Source organism: Neodiprion pinetum, chromosome 2, assembly GCF_021155775.2.
Source record: "Neodiprion pinetum isolate iyNeoPine1 chromosome 2, iyNeoPine1.2, whole genome shotgun sequence".
NCBI lineage: Eukaryota > Metazoa > Arthropoda > Insecta > Hymenoptera > Diprionidae > Neodiprion > Neodiprion pinetum.
In genome coordinates, this window is record NC_060233.1 from 34,566,891 (window position 1) to 34,589,312 (window position 22,422).

The following is a 22,422-nucleotide window of genomic DNA, read 5'->3' on the forward strand; positions in this document are numbered from 1 at the left end:
CCTTGTGACAAAAAACAAATTAACGTGTGTAGATGCCTATTAGGTACAACAATGAGCACGTGTTTATACATTTCTCATCGTGACTGAGCTTATAATATAGATATAATTGTTATTACATTACGAGCTACGTCTACGAAATGCGGTATGAATCAATCGATCTTACGTTATCCTTTCTCAGGAAAGTCTTGGTGGTAATTCTCGAACAGCAATGCTGGGAACTGTCTCACCGGCCAGCGTTCATCTCGAGGAAACATTGGCGACACTACGTTACGCTTGTCAGGCTAGGGCGATTGTTAATCGTGTCAGAGTTAACGAAGATTCCCACGAAAGATTGATTCGGTAGAGTAACATTGATTTATTTCTATATTTTACCTGTACGACTACAAATAATTGAGTTTCGAACTAATCGCATATCTTGTGCTCACTTCATGTCTTTATTGTATATTATTATCCATCATTATCCATCATCTGACGTTTCGCAACAAATGTACCTTATTATCGCGCATCTGCAATTGCAACCTGTGCATTCGTGTAATGCATACGTGATAAAAGTGTGTAAATACGCATGTGTTTCGAATTGAAATATCTCGAGTAGTCGATGTAGCAGCAATCATTTAGGCTGTACGTTGTATAAACTATAAAGGATGACGTTATGCTCTTAGGGAACTGAAAGCGGAAGTAGCGCGGCTGCGTGGGATCCGGGAAGGTTACGAACGACACCTGGGAGGACTTCCACGTAGAATTCTCCTCGAAGGCGGATCCGCGGCGGCCGAAACGGAAGACGATGTACGGATGAAAGAGAGGGAAATCGAAATATTGAGGGAACAGCTAAAGAAAACCGAAAAACAGCTCTGCCTCTCGCAGAAGTAGGGAGCGTTTGCTAAAATAGTTTTTATTCGATGTTGTTCAATTATTTTCTTCTCTTCGTCGTTGGCTAGTATCGCTGATAAGATTTCAAGGCGCAGATGACAGTGACAAATTGATATTTTTTTTTAAACGAATGTTGAGGCTGATAATGAAAGTATTTCAGCTGGCGATAGGAATCTAGCTCCAGATCGCGTTTCTTACTCTGACTGGATAAAAACCGTTAATGAGTTGATGGATTGTTATGGCGGAAAATGTTTCGGGGTAAAAAAAATTTCAGAACTTCATAGGTAGCGGCGTGTATTTACAGATCTTGGTCAGAGAAGCTGCGGGACGCGGAAGAGAAGAAAAATACGGAGTTGACGCACCTAAGACGCTGTGGCATCGCGTTGGAGATTGATTTTAAGGAAAAATCGATGCAACCCTGTCTAGTTAATTTAGCTGCTGATCCTATCTTGTCTGGTACACTTTTGTATCTTCTTCCATCTGGCTCTGTACGCATAGGAAGGCGAAACGTCGAGTTAGCCTCCTCCTATCAGCCGGATATTGTTCTGGATGGACCACTGGTCGGACAACGGCATTGGTTAGTCGCTGAAAACCTTTCGAGGATTCTAAGCACATGGTGGATGTGGTGTTTCTGTTTTTTTCTTCTTCAGAGTTTGCCATCCTTGTCATTATTTTGATTGATTCGATTACTTACAGTGTAGATTAATTACAAAAGGATTATTTTGTCTGATGGAAGAAAAAGAAAAAGGTGTCTTGTGATATCGCAAATAATTTTTCCATCCAAACTGTTTCTACGACTTGACCCATTTTTCTTATTGCCCTAGAATTATTTGATCTTATCATCCCGTATCTTAAACGCAATTAGTAGAAGTTGTGTGTAATTAACGAATCTCTTATACAAGGTAAATATATTTCGTAACAATTTTCGTTCGTTTATGATGTTATCGTTGTTCAACATTTAAATGCAAAAACACATTTATAGGTATATGTTACTTGTGGTTGACTTCGAAATCCTGAGTCTTTGGTTTGATTTCTGATTCACTGTTTATTTGTATTGATATTTCTTTTTTTTTTATTATTATTATTTTTTTTATTTGACTTACCACAGCAATTTGGTAAACACGTGCATTCTGTCTGCAGAGACTGCATCGAATTACTTTTGAATGTTATTTAGCCGTTAGTTGGCATAGAATCAAATATTTTGTTTTTTACTTATAGATCCGTATATAAAAACTGATTTTGCAAGTAACAGTACTATCTGAGAACAATTAATGCGTGTATGTTCTAAACTCCTTTTGAATGTGGTGAGAACAATTTCAAGATTCCCTGTACTACCATTCGTCATGCATGCTGGCTGACTTGTAACTAATCCCGCTCATTGTTAACAAAAAAATTGCTTTTGGGTGTAAAGGAATCGTGAATAATTCGCAGATTATTATTAATTCTTGTTTTTCTTGTAGTACAATTGAAAACAATAACGGAAAATTGACGCTTTCACCCGAAATGGAGGGCGATACATACGTGAATGGACAGGTAATAGAAAAGTATTTGCCTTATAATTTTTTTTTCAATAACAGCGATTGAAGAGCATGTAATTTAAAATTCTGGTCCGGTTTAGGTAGTAACTGGCAAAGTATATTTAAAACATGGGGATCGACTTGTTATTGGAGGAAATCATTACTTTCGAGTGTGTAATCCACTTGACGAACAAGGCAGAGGACAAATCTCCGCACAGCCAGTTGACTTTGAATTCGCACACCAAGAAATTCTTAAAATTCAACAAGAAAAGTAAGCAACCTCTAAAAGATATCAATTGTTCACTCTCGAAAGAAGAATATACCACATTTTGTTTCTGCGTATAGATTAAGAGCCGAACTTGAAGAGTCTAAACAAAAGGTGATCAAAGAGTTGGAAAATGCAAAACGTGAAGTCGAAATGCAGCTTGGTTCACAAAAGTCTACGTATGAAGAACAGCTTCAAATGTTAGGATCGAGTTTAGAACAACAAAAAAAAGCGCTAGCAGAGGTTAATCGTAGAAAACACGAGCTTGAATTAGAGAAGGAGCTACTCGCTTCAGAAGTTGAAACAAATAACAGAATCCGTCAAATACAATCTGAGGAAGAAAAATTCAACATTTCTCCATATCGGTCGAATTTTCTGCAAGAATTGGAAGATATATTGAACGAAACGACAGCAGATGTGGAAATGGCATTGAATATGAATATTGATAGTGAAGAAACAAACTCGAGGACAGTCAGTCTTCGAGAAATGCAATTGCTAGTCAAGGAGGCGTCTGAAAGGTGTAGAGAAGTTGGAATTAATTATGTAAGTGAAACGTGTTCAATATTACGCTAATTTCATTAGTTCATTAAATTTTCACAGCAACATTTTTTTTTGGTGTTTTATGAATATACATGCACAACACACATACAAGTGGCTCGTTGGTCTAGGGGTATGATTCTCGCTTAGGGTGCGAGAGGTCCCGGGTTCAAATCCCGGACGAGCCCATTTTTTTTTAATTTTCGTTTTGAAATATTACCAATCACTGAAGCAATATAGATATATTATTAAAAGCAATTATACTAATAATAATACTAATAATCACGACTAACACCCGCCATACCCAATAGGGCATGTTGTCAAGAGCCGTTAGGCGTGTGTTGAGTAAGGGAAAGGATTGATTAGTGACTATGGTTATGCTTCCACAGTCGTCTTAAAATGTGCAATAGAAAAACTTCCATCCGTACCAGGGACAAGGAAAACTGCAGAAAATCTTGCCCCGGTGTAGCCAAACAGAGATTGAATCTCAGGTCGCCGATTCGATGCCCGAGCAATGTGGCTACAATTTTTGCGAATTGTCGATCAAGTCCTCATCGATACGCTGAGGATTTAAACTGAAGTTCTGTCGTTACGCAGTCTTGCATACTTCGCTTCTACAGTTTGTTTAAGCATTTAAAAAATTTTAAAAATTTCAAGCTATTTTTCATCTACGCTGTGGTATGCAGCAAACATACTTTCTCAAACTTATAACTGTAAAGCTGTGAAAGGCCAAGTGTTACATAATACGAATGGACGGGGAGGGGGGGAGAGGAGATAAATGGATCAATGGGAATCAAGATAAGAGTAGGAAAACTACGCCAATATGGAATGATATTATTGCTCAACGATGAAGAAGCAGTAGAGTATTTTTGGATTTCATTTTGTGTTCATTAATGCTAAGAATTAAATAACTTTTATTTAATAAAAATTTATTTTGGAGGCGCCGGGTATCGATCCCGGTACCTCTCACATGCTAAGCGAGCGCTCTACCATCTGAGCTACGCCCCCAGTTGAAATTGACAAGAAGTTGATTGACATTCTTTGCATAACATACGAAACAAGTTATTTGCTAATCAAATATACTAATATAAAAATTTGTTGCGTTTTACTACAACGAAGTGTATTATTTATTATGATTATATATTTATGCAGATAACAGAACACCTAAATGAGAGTATACATCAAATATCTATGGATGCTTCGACAGCTGAGGTAACAATGGACAATCTGATGTTACATCCTACCAAGAAGAAATATTATGACCACGTTAGGAAATACGTTAGACAGATGGAGGAAGCAGCAAAAAATCTTGGTAATCTTTGTAACCAGCAAGAAATTCAAGAAATAAGTGACGAAGTAACAAAATCTATCGAAAAAGTACAAGATATTATTATCAGCATTAAAGAAACCTTGACAAGTAGTCGCAACAATGAAAGTAACGCTTCAAACGCAAGCGAAAATAATACGGTAATTGAGAACCCTGGTATCATGAAAGCGGAATATGACCTGGAACGCAAATATTTCCCAGATGAGAATATGTCGCCATCCAAGTCCAATTTGAAAAATACGTGTCCATTCCTTCGCAGAGGCATTACATCAAAATCAGTAAGATTTGACTTTGATTGAGGTACAATTTATCTAATTGAACAATTCTTACTTAGAGTGTGGCGGCTACAAGAATGAAATTTGAAGCGTTGACCAACAGAAGCGGTAATGTCGGTTATTGCGAGGTGAGAAATACCCCGGATATGTCTAAAAAAAAAACAATCACCCACAAAAGACGTTGAAGTTTAGCGAATCTGCTGATAAAACTTCATACTCAGTATTTATCAGCAGACATGTTCACTACTTAAAAAAAAAAAGAATATGTACAATGAAGATTTTATTGTATGACACAATGCCTCTGAAGAAGCTCAGTAGTGAGATTGACTGTTATTATAAAACTAAGATTTTAGTGTTGCTAAATTAACCGAGGATTTTATATATTCAAGTACATGTGTACAGGTGTGATATATTTCCATGATATAAAGTAAAAATAAATATTAACATTAATGTATTGACATAGGTGTCGAAAATTTTGGAGTCAAGATAGCATTACACGATTGAAATAACATCAGCGCTATGAGTCATTTCTGATTTATTTTTTTTTTAATACAACATCAAAAACAAAATTCGCACTGAGCTGTGATTATTTAATACTTACATTACGTAATGATTAATTACTATATTATTCCTAATTAAAGACAAGCGCGAGAAGTGTGGCATAGTGAAAAAATTCATTATATTTTATAACATCCAGTGCCATAAATGTTGTTAACATATCATATTAGTCAGTGTTGATGTCTAAGAGAATGTTTTTTTAAGAGTACAGAATAATATATTTGTAAGCGATTTTTCTACATTTCTAATAAATTCGCTGTAAAATAAGAACCAAAGTAATTATGATTAAATGTGCAATTAGATCTTGGTATAAAAAAGTTCCGATTTGTTTTATGTATACAATGAAGCAGAGAAACCTATAAAATAATCAGATCGCATTTTCTTCTTTTTTATCAAATACACAAACAAATAATTGCAAATTTTACATCCAATTGAACTCGACTGATTTTGTAATGTATCTGGTGTATATGTTCGCTTAATTTTTTGTTTAATTGAAGAAAGGGAAAATACATTCAATTATTCAAAGTTTCTTTGCTTCGTGCACACAAATATAAATTTCACACACTCAATTTAATGTTCAGCTTAATCAAAATAATCTTCCACGTCTATATCAGGGTTTAATAAGTCTTCTCCATAAATAGTCAAATCGAGTTGGTTCAAGATCAAGTTTTCGCACATTTCTTCCAAGTCGGTTTCTCCGATGAGAACAGCCCCCTTCAATTTACCGTCTTTCAATATTAACTTTATGTACTCTACATTCTTTGTCATTCGTAATAATATTTCGTAACTGCCATTCAATTTTTGCCCATTGTAAAGCCCTAGTAACACAACTTTGAACCCAAAAAATTTTGTCACATGCGTGAAAAGTTCAAAACAAAAGTCTTGGAAAAAATCTTCACCCCTTAAATCACAGGCCATAGATTTAGCGGCATAACGACCCATTTGCAAAGCTTGAGTCCAGAGTCTCATTTGAAACCAATGTTCTGCTAGATTCCAGTTTACAGTACAAACATCTCCAGCAGCAAATAAATCTTTTTCAGAAGTCTGTAGCTTCGAATCCACTAAAATACCACCATCTCCCCCTTTATTTAGTTCTTCTAACCCGTTAAGGGTAGAATTTGGAACAACGCCTGTTGCAGATACAATGAAATCGCAACCTATAATTTTACCGTTGGTAAGTTCTGCATAAATTGGCCATTCTTCATTACGTTGTTGTTCGCTTGATACTCCAATAATTTCGCATTCATATTCAACTTGTACTTTGCTTGAAGCTACAGAAGTTCCTTTGACGTTACAACTACTATGCCAGTCAGGGCCTAAAGCAGCGCCTCCTTTAGTTACTTGACCTTCTGAAACAGTATATTTCATTCGCTTCACAACTCTATCACATTCGGACTTATCATTTCTCTGAGTTAACTTGTTTTGGAAGAATTCAGCTGCGCCAGGGTCTACAAAGGTAGCAGAAATATGTTTGTCTTTTATTACCCAAATAATTTCAACTCCCCGTATTTCGTGAACTATTTCAGTGGCTATTCCACCATTACCGACGACTACAATTCTTTTGGCATTTTTAATTCTTGAGGAAAACTTTTCCACAGACTCTGTGTCCCTTATGCCAATTACATGAGGACTATTTTCAGTTATAAGTTTGGGACTTGCTCCGGTACACAAGCATAATTTTTTGTATCGTATTACTTGTCCTGATTTGGTTTCGACCAATTTATTTTCATTATCCACTCTTACAACCAAATCATGTACAACAGAGACAGACGGGTGCATTTCAGTTAAAGTTACTATATTACGTTCTTCAACGTCAAATTGTGTCAAGTTTTGACTAATCGGCACAATATTAGTTACAGCTTTAATAAGTGAACTAGCAGTGATTAACACTACCTTTTCTTCTGGAGCTAAAAAAGCCAAGCCTTCAGCACATGATACCCCGGCAATTCCACCTCCAATTATAATAAAAGTTGAGTCCATATTGTTCACGGGTTCATTTATTACTGAATATTATCAATCAGATTTTCCTAAGTTTTCAGAGCATGAAACATACTAGTTTAGGCATTAGGTTCTGGCTTGTACCATTCAGAGTAATCGTATTGTCTAAAAGGTACATCATATGTTATAGTTCCATAGTTTTTTGCTCTTGCAATAGCTACAAGTAACTCCTGATGCTTTTTTTGGCAAAGTCCAGTTTTTCTGAAATTAGAATTTTAGAGTAACACAAACGTTCATTGGGTGCACAGGGAGTGTATTTTATGGCCGATACAAGGAGCAACCATTACTTTTACTCATTGATGATTACTTACGAATAACTTAGAATGGCACCGTTGTGTTCGGAAATGAACTGTTTCAGCAACTCTGTGTTCCTGTGATCTAAAACGAGATATTCATCTCTACAAATTGGGCAGGGGTTTCCTGTTGAAATTTGCTGGTATCTCTGTGAACAAATTGAAAATTGTGGAGATCCGGTACTATGGATATTATTATTATTTATTATAAAAACTAAACATGGATCACCTACAATGCAAGTTTTTCTTGTCTTTCTTGGCGGTATTGCTCCCTTGTGGTTCCTTCTATATTGTTTCCACACAGGATTGGTTCCGTAGGTGGTGCGATATGCTAGAAAAACCACACAGGAGTTCAATTTCCCGAATCATCCCAAGGGCAGAGAAAGGGTAGAGCTATACAATTGGTCATGGCTATTTACATTTCTTTAGAACATGTGTAAAATAAATTCACCTTCGCTGGCGAGGTATCTGATGCTCGTTTCGTACGTGTGTTTTACAGATCTATCCTTAGTCGGGTCTCTAGGTTTCTCAGACTTATCAGTGGTTGCCTCTGTGTCGCTTAGTACAGTTGAGCTCGAAAGACACCGTGATGTTAGAGCCTAAACATTGATTAACGAAAGTTTCTAAAAAATTTATAGGTTATACATTATGCCGGCGAACATAATATTTGAAAACGGATCAACTATGTTACCTTATTAGTATAACTAGTACGAAACATTGCATTCGTTCCACGTAACGCTGATAAGATGAGTGACATTATTGGTATTTTACCAAAATTACAGAGGGTGTTAAAATAAAACGTAGTGGCAATAGTGCACGCAGCAAGGTTTCTCTCTGACGCAGTAGGCGACGATGTAAAACATTTACAGTAGATGGCGCTGTGAGAATTGTCTGCAAGAGAAATTTTTATTTTACGATCGTACGTCACACAGCAACTTATAGGGTGCGTCACTTGAGTACATCCGTCGCGTCATCACGTAGTAACGGAGTCAAAAGGACCACAATTTAATTGAGATACAGTTGAACGTTTCCACGATACGCAGATGATATTTCTCAGATAATTAATAACAGAGATTAATTGTATGACGATGGAATACTCTTCAACAGCTTGAAACAATTCTACGATATTGTTGTTCATTTGACTTGGGTTCCGGAGAAATCATTTTGGGATTAGCCTAAGCAGTGAGTGGTACGTGCAAAATTAGGTGAGGAAATTTGTTTTGTATGTTTTTGAGTTCTTTTCGGGAGGAAAATTATAAGATACTGAGGACAGAGCAAAGCCGCTATAACGGAGAATAACCTGTTGTGGTTTTTGATTGCAGATGGCTGCTCAACTCGAAGATAAATGACTCTGAGATATCGCTGACAGTTTCCTAGCATCCCTCCGAAGCCAGACAGACGCCTCCGGCATGGATATTTCGTGTATAGGAAAAATATTTGATTTCTCCTACATAACTGTGAATTCGTTGTTCTTAAAAAAGGATTGATTATTGAACAAATGTGAGTGGCTTGTCGATCGGCCGATAATCGTAAAAGTTTTTATAAGTAGAATTGGTTAGCTGTATAGCGGGTTGGGTGGGGCCTTGAATCCTCTTTATTCCCCATATGTTAGGCGTTGACTCATCCTTACGCGTGATTTCTCAAACGGTACGCCTACACAAACGATCGTTTTTGCAAGGCCAAAGTTTCCAATGTGAAACGATCAAAAGCAACAAAAAAAAAAAAACTTTACAGTGAATCGTATGCAAAATTTTAACGCTAATCGAGGTATATCCCGAGTGTTGAAAAGTGCCATAAGAAATGAGGTTTTAATCGATTTTTCCTCGAATTGATACGTAAAATGACGAAATAATAATAATGATCACGTCGTTAATAATAATCATAAGGTCAATAATAAACATAATAATAACGCCGCTCCATGGTTATAAATAGATCGCGTCGATGTGTGCGTTGGTAACCGGGTTCCGTTCACCTCTCTGGTTGGCTAACGCGCGGGTGGGGGAAGAAGGCGTAGTGCGCAGAATAGGTGCGCAATGACGCGGTCTTGCCAGTCTGCTTTCGAGCGAGGGTCGTTTGCCGCAGGAGAGAATTCCGCATTCGCATTTTTATTATTTTTAGCAGAATAATAGCTAATTTTACTTCCCACATATATCACTATAATGGTAAATAGGAGCTAAATTACAAATGGATCAATTATTTACTGGCAGGATTTCGAATAACGTTGAAACATGTGATTAATCTTTGATTCCGTACGGGATCGATGACTGGGATACGGTTTCCGTGTTAACAAGGCGTTCATTTTCACAAATATAAAGTTGCACAGAGCGATGCTTGGATCAAATGAGTATAGTAGTCCATACCGTCAAGCATGAAAAGAAATTGTATTGATAAACTAGTAGGTGTAATCCGTATGCTAGGTTGCGTAGATTCTGTAACATGTACTTGAGGTATTCAGGTCTTTCGTGTCGCGTTGGCTAAAGGCGGAGACATAGAAAATGGCGGCGACATACTGCGTCCGTGATGCGTCATCATCCGTAAACGGGAAATTTTGTGTTTAGTTACAGATTTCGGGATGATTCTTCGTCTGCCACCCGGATATTAGAATAAATCATCGAGGAAATCCGAGCGTTAACAAAATGGTGAGTTGGTGTCATATTATTTATCGTAATCGTGATCTGATTAGTTTTAGTTTTCTTCTTTTTTTTTTCACCGGCGGCCATTGTTCTTCCCGGTTCAAATATTTCGTAAACGATAGCGCCACGATCGGTGATAGTAATAGCGTTACTAGCGTAGAGTCCCTACACAACTAGTGTAGTGTAGATCAATAACCTTTTATGTGATTCGCCATTCGGGTCTCACGCGTCCTCTCCGACGCCTCGTCATTCGTCAAATGTTCAGTATAAGTAGCATATGAAGGTACTGCTCATCAATTTTGATTTGAACTAGTGCGCCATTCGCTTTTTCGGCACCCCAAAACAAATTTTTTCGGCACGCGATATGCGGTCGTGGCTAATATAAATTCCACAACCAAAAATTATTCGACCAAATTTTTTCACTTGTAAACCAATATTCTTAATATTCAAATGAATGATTATTCATTTACCTACACGTCCTTTTCATAGTATCGCACATATTAAACCCCCCAATCATCAATTTTCGCCTTATGGCAGACGCCCATAAATTTTCATGATTGCATAACAAGTACTAATATACTATGTGTTACTTCAACTGTTGTGATGAGGTGTATCAATGATTGGCTGTATAAATAAAGTCCCGATTAATTTTATACATAGAAAAAAATATCAGCCGTATATTATCATTATAGCCTTATTTTACTTTTGTAATACAAGTGATGCGGCAATCGGAGTTAACATTATGAGTCGTATTATTTAATAATTGTTCGTTACAGCCCCGTATTGATCCGCTGCAGCTGCTGAAGTGTCTCAGTGTTCTTTTGGGTCCTACGGGAGGCATCAAGAGCAACGACGAAGTCCAGCGCTTAGCAAGCCTAATGACAAAGTTTTCGAAAAAGCTTGTTTCAAAATGTATCTACATTCAGATCCTGAAGACCACGAACACCGATCTCCTGGGCCAGTAAGTACCATGTTTAATATAAAATTATGACCTCTGCAGAGTTGAAAATTTCCAAAGACTATTCAACGAATCACTTAGATGGTACGAATTGTTAAACTCAAGGATGCGATATTTTCAAGCACTTACAAATAGAAACTTTTATACGATGGTTTAATATCTGAGAAATAAGGAGCCGGATGCACCTACTTTGCCATAAATTTTACATTCAGTTGTTTCAGTAGATTGTCGCTGTACAAGAAACAAGATACCTTGGTACTTGAGAGTGCACAACAATGATGTGTTTGAACCGTATTCAAAATTTCAGTAGTTGGTTAAGGATTGAGGTTTTTTTTTTCTTTCAATTTATTTATTTTTTCATATTTAATTCCCTTTTATTTCCTATGAAAGTAAGGGAAATATTTGGAAGTATATGCGCCTAGTGTTTTCGACATAAATACGAATGTTGAATCTCTCAGAGTTTTCCCTTCTAAGTCACGGGAATCACTTCTGTTCCAGATTCATGGGCGCAGGGGGGTGGAATCTAGTTCACATGTGGTTGACAGATGGAATCCTAGCAAAAAACTGGGCTCTGATTCAGGAATTGCTAGAGCTGCTTCTTCTTTGTCCTGTAGACGTTGAGCGTCTGAAAATTAATAATTGTCCAAAGTTGATAAAGGGTCTTTCCAAAGAAGGTAGCCATCATGTAGTCAGGGCATTGGCAAGTCGATTAGTCGAACAATGGTTAAAGATTGTCAAAGGTGAAGCGGCACCAAATTCTGTGCCCTCAGATATCATGACTTTGCCGATTCAAACCTTGATTGACCAAAGCCAGTCCTGTCCTGTTCAGCAACAGACTGGAAGAACGAATAACATCAGCAATAATATTAACGAGAATGGTGACCTCCAAGGCAATAAAATCCAATTGACGGATTATACTGAAAATACATCCAATGGTACGCAGCTAAAAGATAAACTTCAGCAGCTCCAAAGGCCCCAGCAGTGCGATTTGCAGACTGTGGCCAAAAATTCCCAGAAGCAGTATTTTTTAGTACCCTCTTCACAGCAGCAGCAACAGCAGCAATCACTGCCTGTTTATAAGATAACAATTCGTGATGGTAAACAAGTTTTAGCTAAGGTAGAAACAGACCCTGCAAATATTAACAACGTATTGGCCTCAAACAACGAAAATAGAGTCAACGGCGATATCAAAGAAGATTTTACAACGCAGGACGACATCGGAACGATTGAAACAATTCAAGGAACACTGGTCGACAGTCAAGAATTCGTCCATGATAACTCTAACCATTTATCTAGTGAAGTGAAAAATTCGGTAGCTAGTTCTAAAGACATTAACATTGGAATAAATAGCGAGGATAGTAAGGACAATAGTAGTAAAGATGCAAAGGAAGGTGTTAGTAGTGACTGTAACAAGTCCAGTGACAAAGAAAATCGGGATTTTCATAAAAGGGATGATAAAAAGTCCAGCAGTAGTTCGGATAAAAGATTAAGTAGTCATAGTTCATCATCTCGGAGTTCGTCAAAACATGGTTCAAGCTCGCATCGTTCAAGTTCAAGTTCCCACAGATCATCAGGCTCCCATAGATCAGGTTCGGAAGGGTCAAAGGGCTCCAGTTCTAAGGATAAATCTTCTTCGAAGGAAAAAGACAGGCATCGTTCTAGTTCCAGCAAGCACAGTTCTTCCTCATCCTCATCTTCGAAGGCAGGTAAAACTGACCGGGAGCGAGAGAAGGAGAAGCTGAAGAAGGACCAGGCAGAAAAGGATAAGGCAACACTGGAAAAAGTCCAAGGTCAGGCGCTCAGCGTGAAAATGGGAAAAATACCAAAAAAAAGGGCAGAGGATGAAGTTAAACAGTCGAGTGATAGTTCGAGTACAGTGAAATCCTCTTTATCACCATCCAGAAAACTGTCAACAGAATCTAAAGATAGTGCAAAAGAGCAGAAAGAAAAGACTGATGGAAAGAAAGTCGTGATACCAGAGAAAAAAAATATTTCGATGTCTATTGAAACCAGAAAAAGTTTGCTGGAAACATCTCGTCCTAAAACGGTCAAAACGTTCAATTCTAAATTTAGGTCTACAGGATTAGAGGAAGAAGTCAAACCCCCACCTCCTAGGTCTGCCAAGAAGCCTAGCACACTATTGGACAAGAAACTTATTCCCCCAAAACTGTCTGCCATTAAGAGGCCTTCTCCACCAATGGAAAATATTCCATTACCAGAGAAACGTGCCAGGCTATCTCTAGACTCTCCGGCAACACCGCCGCCAATTGAAGACAAGAAAGGAGGCATCAAACTCATTCCACCCAAACCCAAACGTAAGTATATATCGGTATGGCCGATTTTAATTAATTCAGTTATTGTTGACGTTTTTATGATAAATTATTATTGCATTTATAGAAAACTGATAATTTTAACTGTTTCATTCCTTGCATATAAATATTTTTCAGAATTTCTAAGCTGGCACATATTTACCCCTTTATTGTGTGCTGTGGAAATATTTAATTGGTTTAGAAACACGTATAAAGTATTAAATCCAATTTTAGCAATTTGCAATAGTTTGTCTAAATTCGCTACATTAAAAACGATGTAGTGCTTATTTTTGGGGAATTTTGTACTTACTGTTTTGATATACACGTGGCAATATTTCATAATTGGTTAGAGATTTCAGCGTACCTATGTATTTGATATACTACTAACTTCTGAATGTTGAGTTTGCAGGTGGATGTGTGGAGGACAATTTGCAGCTGAACAGTTTCTTTCTCTTGCTCAACCTATTTCAAATAATGCGATTTTTTTTTTCATTACGATTCAATATTGCCCTGTGTTTATATGACCTAATAATGTAAGATTTTTTGCAGGCATCTCTGAATCTTGTTCCTTCCCCGATTACAACCCTATGTATTCAATTGCCCCCCTAAAAGTAACTTCTAGTTTCTTCACAACTTAGCAAAGATTGGATCACTCTTAGCTAACTGCAAGAAAAAGCAGCAGCATTGGATTGTTCAGCTACTCGGATATTTCGTTTGCCAAAATGATTAATCTGCATTCACATGTGGAAGAAAGAAGATCAAATGAGATCGGCTCATCATCCAATGGTGTTTTTAACATAAATTAAGAAGATTCCTGCAGGTAACCTTCGATAAAATAATAACTAAAATACTAATAAAATAGTGAAAGTATAAGCGACTATGATTACGCGATATGTTGGTCTATCGATTATAAGTTGTGAGAAAACAACAACTGGAAAAAAAGCATTGTCTAGAAGTTGAGAAAAAATTATCCATCATTTCTAAAATGTATCGCTGATACTACTCGTTCCGTTGGTGCGGTTGGAGCGTTTGAAGTTTTTAAAACACGCGGGCAAGTTGGCCATAAATTACCTAAAGTGACCGTATCTATTGTAGGTAAGGCGATTAACTAAACTTTTGTCTATCAATAATTTCTCCTTGTAAATGTACACCCTTTTTTATTCGTTGAAATAAATTTTATCAGAAATCTGGAAACATAAATATTATGGGTTTCTGCTGATATATATAATTATCTCGATCTCCGCAAACTTGCATATACATGCGCACACATACACATACATACATACGTACGTACTGTCTCAGCAAGGCACAACCATGATCACGACCGAGATTTCAGGCTTCCATTCTCTCGGTTCGAAGAAGTTCTTGTTCATAGATTTCTATCGTCGTTCACCTCGTACAGCCTTGTTCAGATTATAGCTGTTTTCAATGTCATAACGTAGTCTTTTTATCTGAAAAATTTGACTTTCACTTTACATAGTACACTTGTACCAAAAGTCTTAGATTCACGGCTTCTATTCACCCAATTTTGATTTCTGCAAGCAGTTTTCTTTCGAGCTTGCGTTTACAGTAAGCAATTTTCGTGAATTTGAACTTATGTAAGTTGCAATAATCGCCGCAGCGCGGTACAGCGCTGTGCGTGACGTCACTCACCGAGAAGTGATCAAATTTAAAACAGGAGCAGAGATAAGAATGTTCTCTTTCGCATTACCGCTGACTGCGCGAACAAAAGCGAATATTTTCTACTCATACCAATGTCTTATGACCATTAAAAAATCAACGTATCTGCGATTTTGCAGTACGTACATCCATACCAACACAGATTTTTGTTTCGCTAGTGCTGATTTAAATAATTTAATAATTCAACCGTAAGGTGTTAACTGAGGAATGAACTCTTAATTTCATCTTAACGTTCAAACATGCGTATCCACTGCACCGGTGGAGTATATTACGCATTGTAGTTTATTCGATTATTCAAAAATCTTGGAACAAACCTTTTCTTCATGCACGCGGGACAAAGTACGTTTCAAATATTTACTGAAGAATTAATAAACGTGGGGAGATTCGAAACTGTATGTAAATAAATATAATTGCTTACGACCGAAAAAGGCATCAAGTGATGATGCAACACCCGATACGGCGTTCTATTCAGGAAGATGGATCGGACGCTGTGACGTCACGGGCGTCACCCCATATACTGCGTACGGGGGTCTCGAATTGCCGGCAAGGCGAAGAAATCTTCTATCATCGTACGGCGACTTATGAATATGTTACTTGAATCGTTTAATGTTTCAAAAATAATTAAACATGACCGCAGCAGACTACCTGCAGTCACTAATTTCATACTGGCTCACAATCGGATACCAATCGAAAACGCGTGAAAAGAGAAAAGCAATGTTAATTGATTACGATTTTCTTCGCTCAGAGCTTTTCAAACTCAAGATAATCGACGGATTCACTCTAACCATATAAAATGGTGATATTCGTTCAACTTTACGAAACTGTTAAACATATTTCTTGTTGCTATTAAAAATTATCTTAATCGGAGAAAACGAAGTGAAGATACAAATTGCTTAATCGGATCATGTATAGATATAAAATCATTTTACAATGGGAAATACATTTTTTTTCCGTGAAAACGTCGGCCCCGCATCGATTGACGTAAACGCATTTGACAGAATTTAACGCTACTTGAATTTCAAGTCTTCTTTGTCGAATTTATCTTCCCGCAAAGGAAGAGAGGAGAGATTTGGTATCGATGTAGCTCTGAGCAAATGGATAAATTTGAGAAAAAAAATTTGACGAAACAGATTTCGGATTTGAGTATAGTCAATCGTCAATAGAAGTACAGTTGTGTATTATAACAAATATTGCAAGGACGTGTTGATACACATAAACAGAGTTCATTCAGACAATTTCGGCTCAGCAGTTTGCTTATTCGTTGAAAGAAAATTGTAAACTCCTAAGGGTATTAATTATGTTTCGAACTCATGTGATAACTTGACGCGTAAACATCTGACCAATTAAGGCCGCGGATAGAAATGACGCTTCTTATTGATTTGGCATACATTTATCGCTCTTTGCGAGCTCTTTGAAGACATGACGAAGCTATTCTATTGCTTCTCAGGTCTGAATTCAGTTTCAGTCTTTCTTTCTAGCCCGTGGGGCAGATGTTTTTAACTCGTTGCGTTGAGAGACGTCGGGACGCTGGTGTACTAACTGTCTCGGAAGCATTAGGCCCTGCCATTGACTCACTTTGCGTGAATGATCCTACCCGGCAGTTGAACAATATCTTTTAGTTTTTACTTTCAATTCGATTAATTAGGGCGGTTAAACTATACAATTTATTAATTAATTCCTAGTCTGTAAGCATTCAATTCTATATAGAATTACTTTTCATTAATAACATAGTTTTAAAAGAAATAAAATAAATTTACATAAATCCTTATGTATTATCCCTCATTTACTATGTAATAATTTCCACTCCATGACATGTTTACGGACAAATATTTTCCTATCGAATGATGAAAGTTCACGACGTGTACTTATCTCACTTTGAACAGTTTTACACATGTAACTGTATTATTAAACACAAAGTCGATGCTGTCAAAGTCATTAATGTTATTCAAAAAAACGAATTTTTGAACGATTACTAATATGGCGTCTCTTTTCGCGTCCATTTATATACTGTAAATGATATTAATTATTACTGTCAGGTGTCGACTTCGTGTTACCGTTGCATAATTATTCAATACATGTTTTTGTAAAAATAAGCTGTACGCGGGAGTGTAAAATACACTTGCATATACCTTTCGGTAAATTATTCAAAAATACGGGTCACCTTTTCATTAATGAGCGAATCGCCGCTAAATCGAGTAAAATTTATCTCATTCAGGTTAATATTTTATCGAAGGAACTTACTATGAATCATATTAAATATATGTAAATTGTCTGCAGAATTTTGGCTCGCTGAAATCTGATAATTTCTGTCTGACTTTAATTCGTATCGAATCAAACCGATTGTAACTAGGTTCCCGCCGAAGTTGTTTCGAAGAGCACGATTTACTTTTGAGCTCATCGTTCGAAATTGATGAAGGATTTTCTCTGGATATGAACAGCTCATCACCAACTGTAATAATGATTAACTATTTTTCATCGTTTCAGGACACGCGGACTTGCTTATTTCATTCGTCACAAAGTTATTCTAGAAAATTATTTCCCGCTTGCAAAGGAAATGGTTGGACATTTTACATTTTTTAAATATTGAATATTAGCCATGTGGAAAAAAAAACTTGTGCTGCCACTCGCCAGAATGAAGTTCTTCAAGTTCATCTTGCCATGAAATATATATACATTTCGTCTTTTTTCAGATAATCCTTGTTTATTTACCGAACACCACGAGCAAGCTTTCTTGTTATGTTGTTATTTCTTTCAGCCGCTGGGATGAACGCGATTACTCGACTTTTGAATTGTAATACCAAGATAGTCTTATTTTATATAAAAAATTTAATTATGATTTTTTTTCCTTTTTTTACAGCTATGGTCCTTCAAGAGAGTGACATGTTCATGGATGCCCTGACTGCATCAACGAAGAGCAAAGAACCACGTAAGCGAAAGAGGAGGACGTCACTCTCGAAGGATGGAGCGCCTGACCCTAAAAAACAGGAAGTGCAGGGAGAGGGACGCGACGGGACTCCGCCACCGTCGTCGCCGTTAGGTCCTGACGAAAAATCCCCGGTGGTCGTTAAGCCCAACTTCAAGGTATTTTACGGGAAATTATTATATTATAATAACGAACGAACAACTTATACTGAATAAGACGGGTCCTCGGAGCGAAATTAGCTTGTTAGGACCTTGCCTAAATTAATTAATTAAGTAATTCATTATGTACCGTCTCTTTGTACAGTTTTATCAAGACACGCTCGAAACGGAGGAAGACAAAGAGAAGAAGGACAAGGAGGAGGATATAAAAGAGGAGGACAAAAAAGAAAAAGATGAAAGTGAATCCACCGATGAAAAAAACGTTAAGGATTCTAAAGAGAGTAGAGAACAGCATCATCAGGAGGAGGAGGAAGAGGAAAGATCCACGAGTGAGTACTTTTGTATTCTCATCGTATATTACGACTTTACTACATAACAACGTATTTTATTCATCGATTATGTGTTCATTTTACAGCACCTACACCGGACGACGAAGTCGAGGATACTAAGGGATCAAGTTCGCCGTCGGAGACGACGCCGGAAACGTCAGAGTCCGACCGCAAAGATAAGGGGGATTCGAGTCCAACCCCAGAGATACGGTTCGTAAATGGCCTGAAGAGTGTTTTGCTGGCCCAGAAACGCAAAGGGCCAAAGAAAATTCTGAAGTGGAAGACGGACCTGGAATCTATAAGGTACTTCGAACTCGATGAAACAGAGAGGGTCAATGTCACCAAGACTTTCACCGACGCCAAGCAAATGGAGAAGCAAAACGAAAGGGAAGCTTTCCAGATGGCAAGAAAGCTGAGTAAGTAAAGTTATTATTCACGTACATTAGAGTGTTCCTTATTTAAGGTGTTGACGAATTTTTTCCGTCTAAATCCCAAAATCAACTGCAAATAGTTCAAAAACAATTATCTAATTTTTTCAGATTTTTACCCCAACTCTAAAACGTGCCACCATGAGGGTGGATTTAATCATTTAAAATACACGTGTTCCGAACACATTCTCAGTACATATTTTATTGTAAGAGTAATAATGTTCGGAAAATTTCGTAACTGCGAAGCTTTAGTGAGCATTAGTGCTACTATCTGAGAAAAAATTCACATCATCATATCAGGCAATCTAGACGAATTGCATCTCCTCTAGATAAAAAAAAAAAATTTGATTTCGAGGCTGCGCAATTCGTCTAGACTGCCTGGTATGATGATGTGAATTTTCTCTCAGAGAGAGTAGTACTATTGCCCACTAAAACTTCACAGTTACGGATTTTTTTGGACATTGTTACTGTTACAATAAAATATATACTGAGAATGTGTCCGGAACACGTGTATATTAAATGAGGAAATTCACCCTCTTGGTGGCACGTGTTAGAGTTGAGATAAAAATTTGGAAAAAGTAGGCAATTGTTTTTAAATTATTTGAAAATAATTTGGGTGGTGAGACGGAAAAAATTCGTAAAGACGAAGTAAGGGACACCCTAACGTACATCAATGTTGCATTTCTCATAATTAATTAACGTAATTTGGAAAGCACGTTTGCTTGGATCACCTTATTCAAATTCGGGTTTAAATAATCGAGCGCGAATAATAATTAAGTCTTACTTCTTAATGTGTTTATTTTGTTCTTAGTCTGGTCAATTTTTTTTTTCCTCAGCTGCAAGAATACATAAAAATAAATTCTACATCAAATTCTACATATTGCGTAAAACAGAATTAAATGAAAATTAAGAATCGTATATATTCTACATAGAACGCAGAAGGTGAAGCACATCCATTTTAAAATGCTTTACATTCTCCAATGAATATACTACGTTTTTTCACCAAGTGTCACCTGATTTTGCTAAATGAAATGCTGAAAAATTCATCTTTTTTTCCTGCATTTCAGGTACAGAAGATCTAATGGAGGAAAAGACAACTTGGAAACCGTTGATTCCAATTGATTTACCACCGGCGCTGGTCGAGCATGGGAAAAATAGCCGAGAGAAGGACGTACAGTATGCAAGGGAGAAGGGAATTCTTCAGGCATTGTACTTTAATCGTAGCATGTAAGTTTCAATATGACTGCACCACCATCATTCTCCCACTTATTTTATACCCGAGGATATGCTAACTCTTCTCTTTCTTTTCAGGATTCCGGACTCAGCAGCTGAACCTGATGAGGAACGTCACCCCATGACCGATCCAAAGATTATACCATTGGATGACTTGACGGGTAACAAAGAGAGTGAAAAGGACTTTACGTCGATGCCTTGGCCAGAGCCGAAACCTCAATTATTCCAGGCACCTGTTGTGCCGGCTTACCCATTCCCTCCGTTCCCTCACAACCAGCAGCCAATGCTGGGTGGCATGGGACCACAAGGCCCTATGCCTCCTATGGCACAAATGCCCCAACAAATGATGGGCCCAGGGCCAATGGGTCCAATGGGTCAAATGGGTCCAATGGGTCCTGACATGGCAGGGCCAATGCCAAGTGGGGGTGGAGGCTGGCGAACTGGAGATGGAAAGGTCGTTGTCCCTGATGTGGGGATGCCAAATATGCAAGGTGGTTATCCTCCAGGTCCTGATGGTCCACTAGGTCCTCCTGGAATGATGGGACCACCAATGTTCAACCAACCAGATGGGTTCGGCATGATGGGACCACCTGACGACATGGGATACGGCCCTGGGAATATGGGAAACAATTTTCAAGGTCCTCCTGGCTATGGTCCAGGGCTTGGACCTGGTCCTGGACCCGGACCAGGACCAGGACCGAATTTCCAAGGTGGGCCAAGAGGAGGACCGATGCGAGGAGGTCCAGGAGGAATGGGTCGAGGGGGACCTGGACAGGGATGGTACAGAGGAGGTGGGGGGCCAATGTCGGGTAGAGGTGGTTGGAGGGGTGGTGGCGGTTGGCGGGGAAATGGAAAGCAGCCGCCAATTTGCAGACAATTTACGAAGAATGGTTATTGCAGAATAGGTGACAAGTGTCAATACCTGCATCCTGGTGTAAACTGTCCACCATTTTGAACGGTTTAGTTCCAGTTTTATCGGTGCTGCAAAAAATCAAATATGGTAAAAAAAATAATGTGCTGCTTCGAGCACGCACGGAGGTCTGCGGACGAGCTGTTGTGCGTAGCTGCCAATAAAAAGTACGACAGTCGACATCACCTGTCATTGTACCGTGGATTTATCCGTTTAGTATTGCGCAACTCTCTTTCGTCTGATACCCGGAGAATGAGAGCTTTTATTTATCATTTTTGCTAGTCTGTGAAACGATTGGCAAACATCTAAAGAATTGGATGAAATACATGACGGGAAAAGCGTCATTCCAAATGCATGCCGAGGTAATGCTAGGGAGTAATTGTGAATTGGCGACAATATGGGTGAAAGTACTTTGTTCAATTTTTCTTTTTTTTTTTTTTGTAATCTGATACATGGTTACTCTGAACGTCTGATATTAAATGTGGACACCTTGAGTTCAAATGTAAAATGATTTCCCGTTTATTGAGGACCAGTTACTGCTATGTTGAAAACGAAATGTGTATAAGTTTAGTGTAAATATTAGGATCGTGTAGTTTTGTATAAATTTCCTAGTTTATAAAAATCGAGAGAGTGACTGCGTTTTAAAAATATGCAATAAATAATAATTGCGGACACTACAGAAGAACCTCAAGCTGGGACGATTGTATTATAATTGATTTTAAGTAATCGTTTATCTACGCCAGTGAAACAGAAAAGATTTCGCGTGTATTCGGGTAAACAATAATGCCGGGAAAATGTATATGTATATTTAATTGAGAGATCGTCTAGATTAATATTACCGTATTGTTCCGAGTATAAACCGACCCCCAATTCTAAGACAGTATTTTAGGGTGTTTTTCTTTGTTATCTGCACATAAGATGGGTCTGAGTATAAGACTAGGATGATTTTGGCGGGTGCTGTTAACGACAAAAAAACCTCTGCTTATATTCGAAACAATACGGTATGTAGTATATCGAATCAAAAGTGATTCAAGGATTAATAATAAAATAAAATTGCAACAGAAGTTTTTTTGTACGTTTTACGTTGAGGGTAGTATTTACCTTTTTGTACATGGTTGATTATTAAGTTTGTATATAATTTCCTCCATTGTTAAATACCAGCTGCTTCAAAGAAATACATGGGTTGAAACAATTAATTTGGTTAAAAAATATATTTTACTG

The 22,422-nt window shown here is 37.7% G+C and overlaps 4 protein-coding genes and 2 non-coding genes across 13 annotated transcripts in view; 3 read left to right on the forward strand and 3 right to left on the reverse strand.

Annotated features, from left to right (window-relative positions):
- The window catches only part of neb (kinesin family member nebbish), a 23,076-nt gene extending 16,848 nt beyond the window's left edge, over window positions 1–6,228 (forward strand). For 3 of the 4 annotated variants that reach the window (XM_046613482.2, XM_046613479.2, XM_046613481.2), the window contains 7 exons: window positions 179–339; window positions 663–866; window positions 1,175–1,447; window positions 2,331–2,403; window positions 2,489–2,658; window positions 2,733–3,195; window positions 4,342–6,228. In XM_046613482.2, coding sequence (XP_046469438.1) covers window positions 179–339; window positions 663–866; window positions 1,175–1,447; window positions 2,331–2,403; window positions 2,489–2,658; window positions 2,733–3,195; window positions 4,342–4,815 — 1,818 coding nt within the window. In that variant the 3' untranslated portion in view covers window positions 4,816–6,228. The remainder of the gene's footprint in view (window positions 1–178; window positions 340–662; window positions 867–1,174; window positions 1,448–2,330; window positions 2,404–2,488; window positions 2,659–2,732; window positions 3,196–4,341) is intronic. The other variant, XM_046613483.2, reaches the window with a different exon arrangement.
- TRNAP-AGG (transfer RNA proline (anticodon AGG)) lies at window positions 3,306–3,377 on the forward strand. Its single transcript has one exon. It is a non-coding gene; the product is annotated as a tRNA-Pro (tRNA).
- Window positions 4,125–4,197, reverse strand: TRNAA-AGC (transfer RNA alanine (anticodon AGC)). The gene has a single exon. It is a non-coding gene; the product is annotated as a tRNA-Ala (tRNA).
- Pyroxd1 (pyridine nucleotide-disulfide oxidoreductase domain 1) lies at window positions 5,265–7,329 on the reverse strand. The gene has a single exon (XM_046613492.2). The coding sequence runs from the start codon at window positions 7,327–7,329 to the stop codon at window positions 5,932–5,934; it is 1,398 nt and encodes a 465-aa protein (XP_046469448.1). The 3' UTR covers window positions 5,265–5,931.
- Window positions 7,329–8,950, reverse strand: mRpS18B (mitochondrial ribosomal protein S18B). The gene is made up of 6 exons (XM_046613504.1): window positions 8,941–8,950; window positions 8,332–8,531; window positions 8,092–8,239; window positions 7,874–7,971; window positions 7,659–7,789; window positions 7,329–7,548 (listed from the first exon to the last, which is right to left on the reverse strand). Exons 2-6 carry the CDS (start codon window positions 8,395–8,397, stop codon window positions 7,407–7,409), a joined length of 585 nt encoding a protein of 194 aa, XP_046469460.1. The 5' UTR covers window positions 8,398–8,531; window positions 8,941–8,950; the 3' UTR covers window positions 7,329–7,406.
- On the forward strand, window positions 8,584–22,397 carry PNUTS (Phosphatase 1 nuclear targeting subunit). Of its 5 annotated transcripts, none has more exons than XM_046613476.2 (10): window positions 8,584–8,845; window positions 8,963–9,140; window positions 10,199–10,279; window positions 11,050–11,234; window positions 11,730–13,546; window positions 18,078–18,301; window positions 18,447–18,630; window positions 18,717–19,046; window positions 20,126–20,285; window positions 20,370–22,397. In XM_046613476.2, exons 3-10 carry the CDS (start codon window positions 10,277–10,279, stop codon window positions 21,244–21,246), a joined length of 3,780 nt encoding a protein of 1,259 aa, XP_046469432.1. In that variant the 5' UTR covers window positions 8,584–8,845; window positions 8,963–9,140; window positions 10,199–10,276; the 3' UTR covers window positions 21,247–22,397. The 5 variants fall into 5 exon arrangements, with proteins under 5 accessions (XP_046469432.1, XP_068989868.1, XP_046469433.1 ...); XM_069133767.1 differs by having other exon boundaries at window positions 8,963–9,062; XM_046613477.2 differs by having other exon boundaries at window positions 8,584–8,829.
- The last annotated feature ends 25 nt before the right edge of the window (window positions 22,398–22,422 follow it).

Bases quoted from the DNA above. Each gene is read 5' to 3' on its own strand.
- Pyroxd1 (XM_046613492.2), bottom strand. From the start codon at position 7,329: ATGGACTCAACTTTTATTATAATTGGAGGTGGAATTGCCGGGGTATCA.
- mRpS18B (XM_046613504.1), bottom strand. From the start codon at position 8,397: ATGTCACTCATCTTATCAGCGTTACGTGGAACGAATGCAATGTTTCGT. The intron at 7,790-7,873 runs GTAGGTGATCCA...ATTTGTTCACAG, and splicing joins AGACAAGAAAAACTTGCATT to AGATACCAGCAAATTTCAAC. The intron at 7,549-7,658 runs GTAAGTAATCAT...TTCTAATTTCAG, and splicing joins GGTGCCATTCTAAGTTATTC to AAAAACTGGACTTTGCCAAA.
- PNUTS (XM_046613475.2), top strand. The intron at 18,631-18,716 runs GTGAGTACTTTT...TTCATTTTACAG, and splicing joins GGAAGAGGAAAGATCCACGA to CACCTACACCGGACGACGAA. The intron at 20,286-20,369 runs GTAAGTTTCAAT...CTTTCTTTTCAG, and splicing joins TTGTACTTTAATCGTAGCAT to GATTCCGGACTCAGCAGCTG.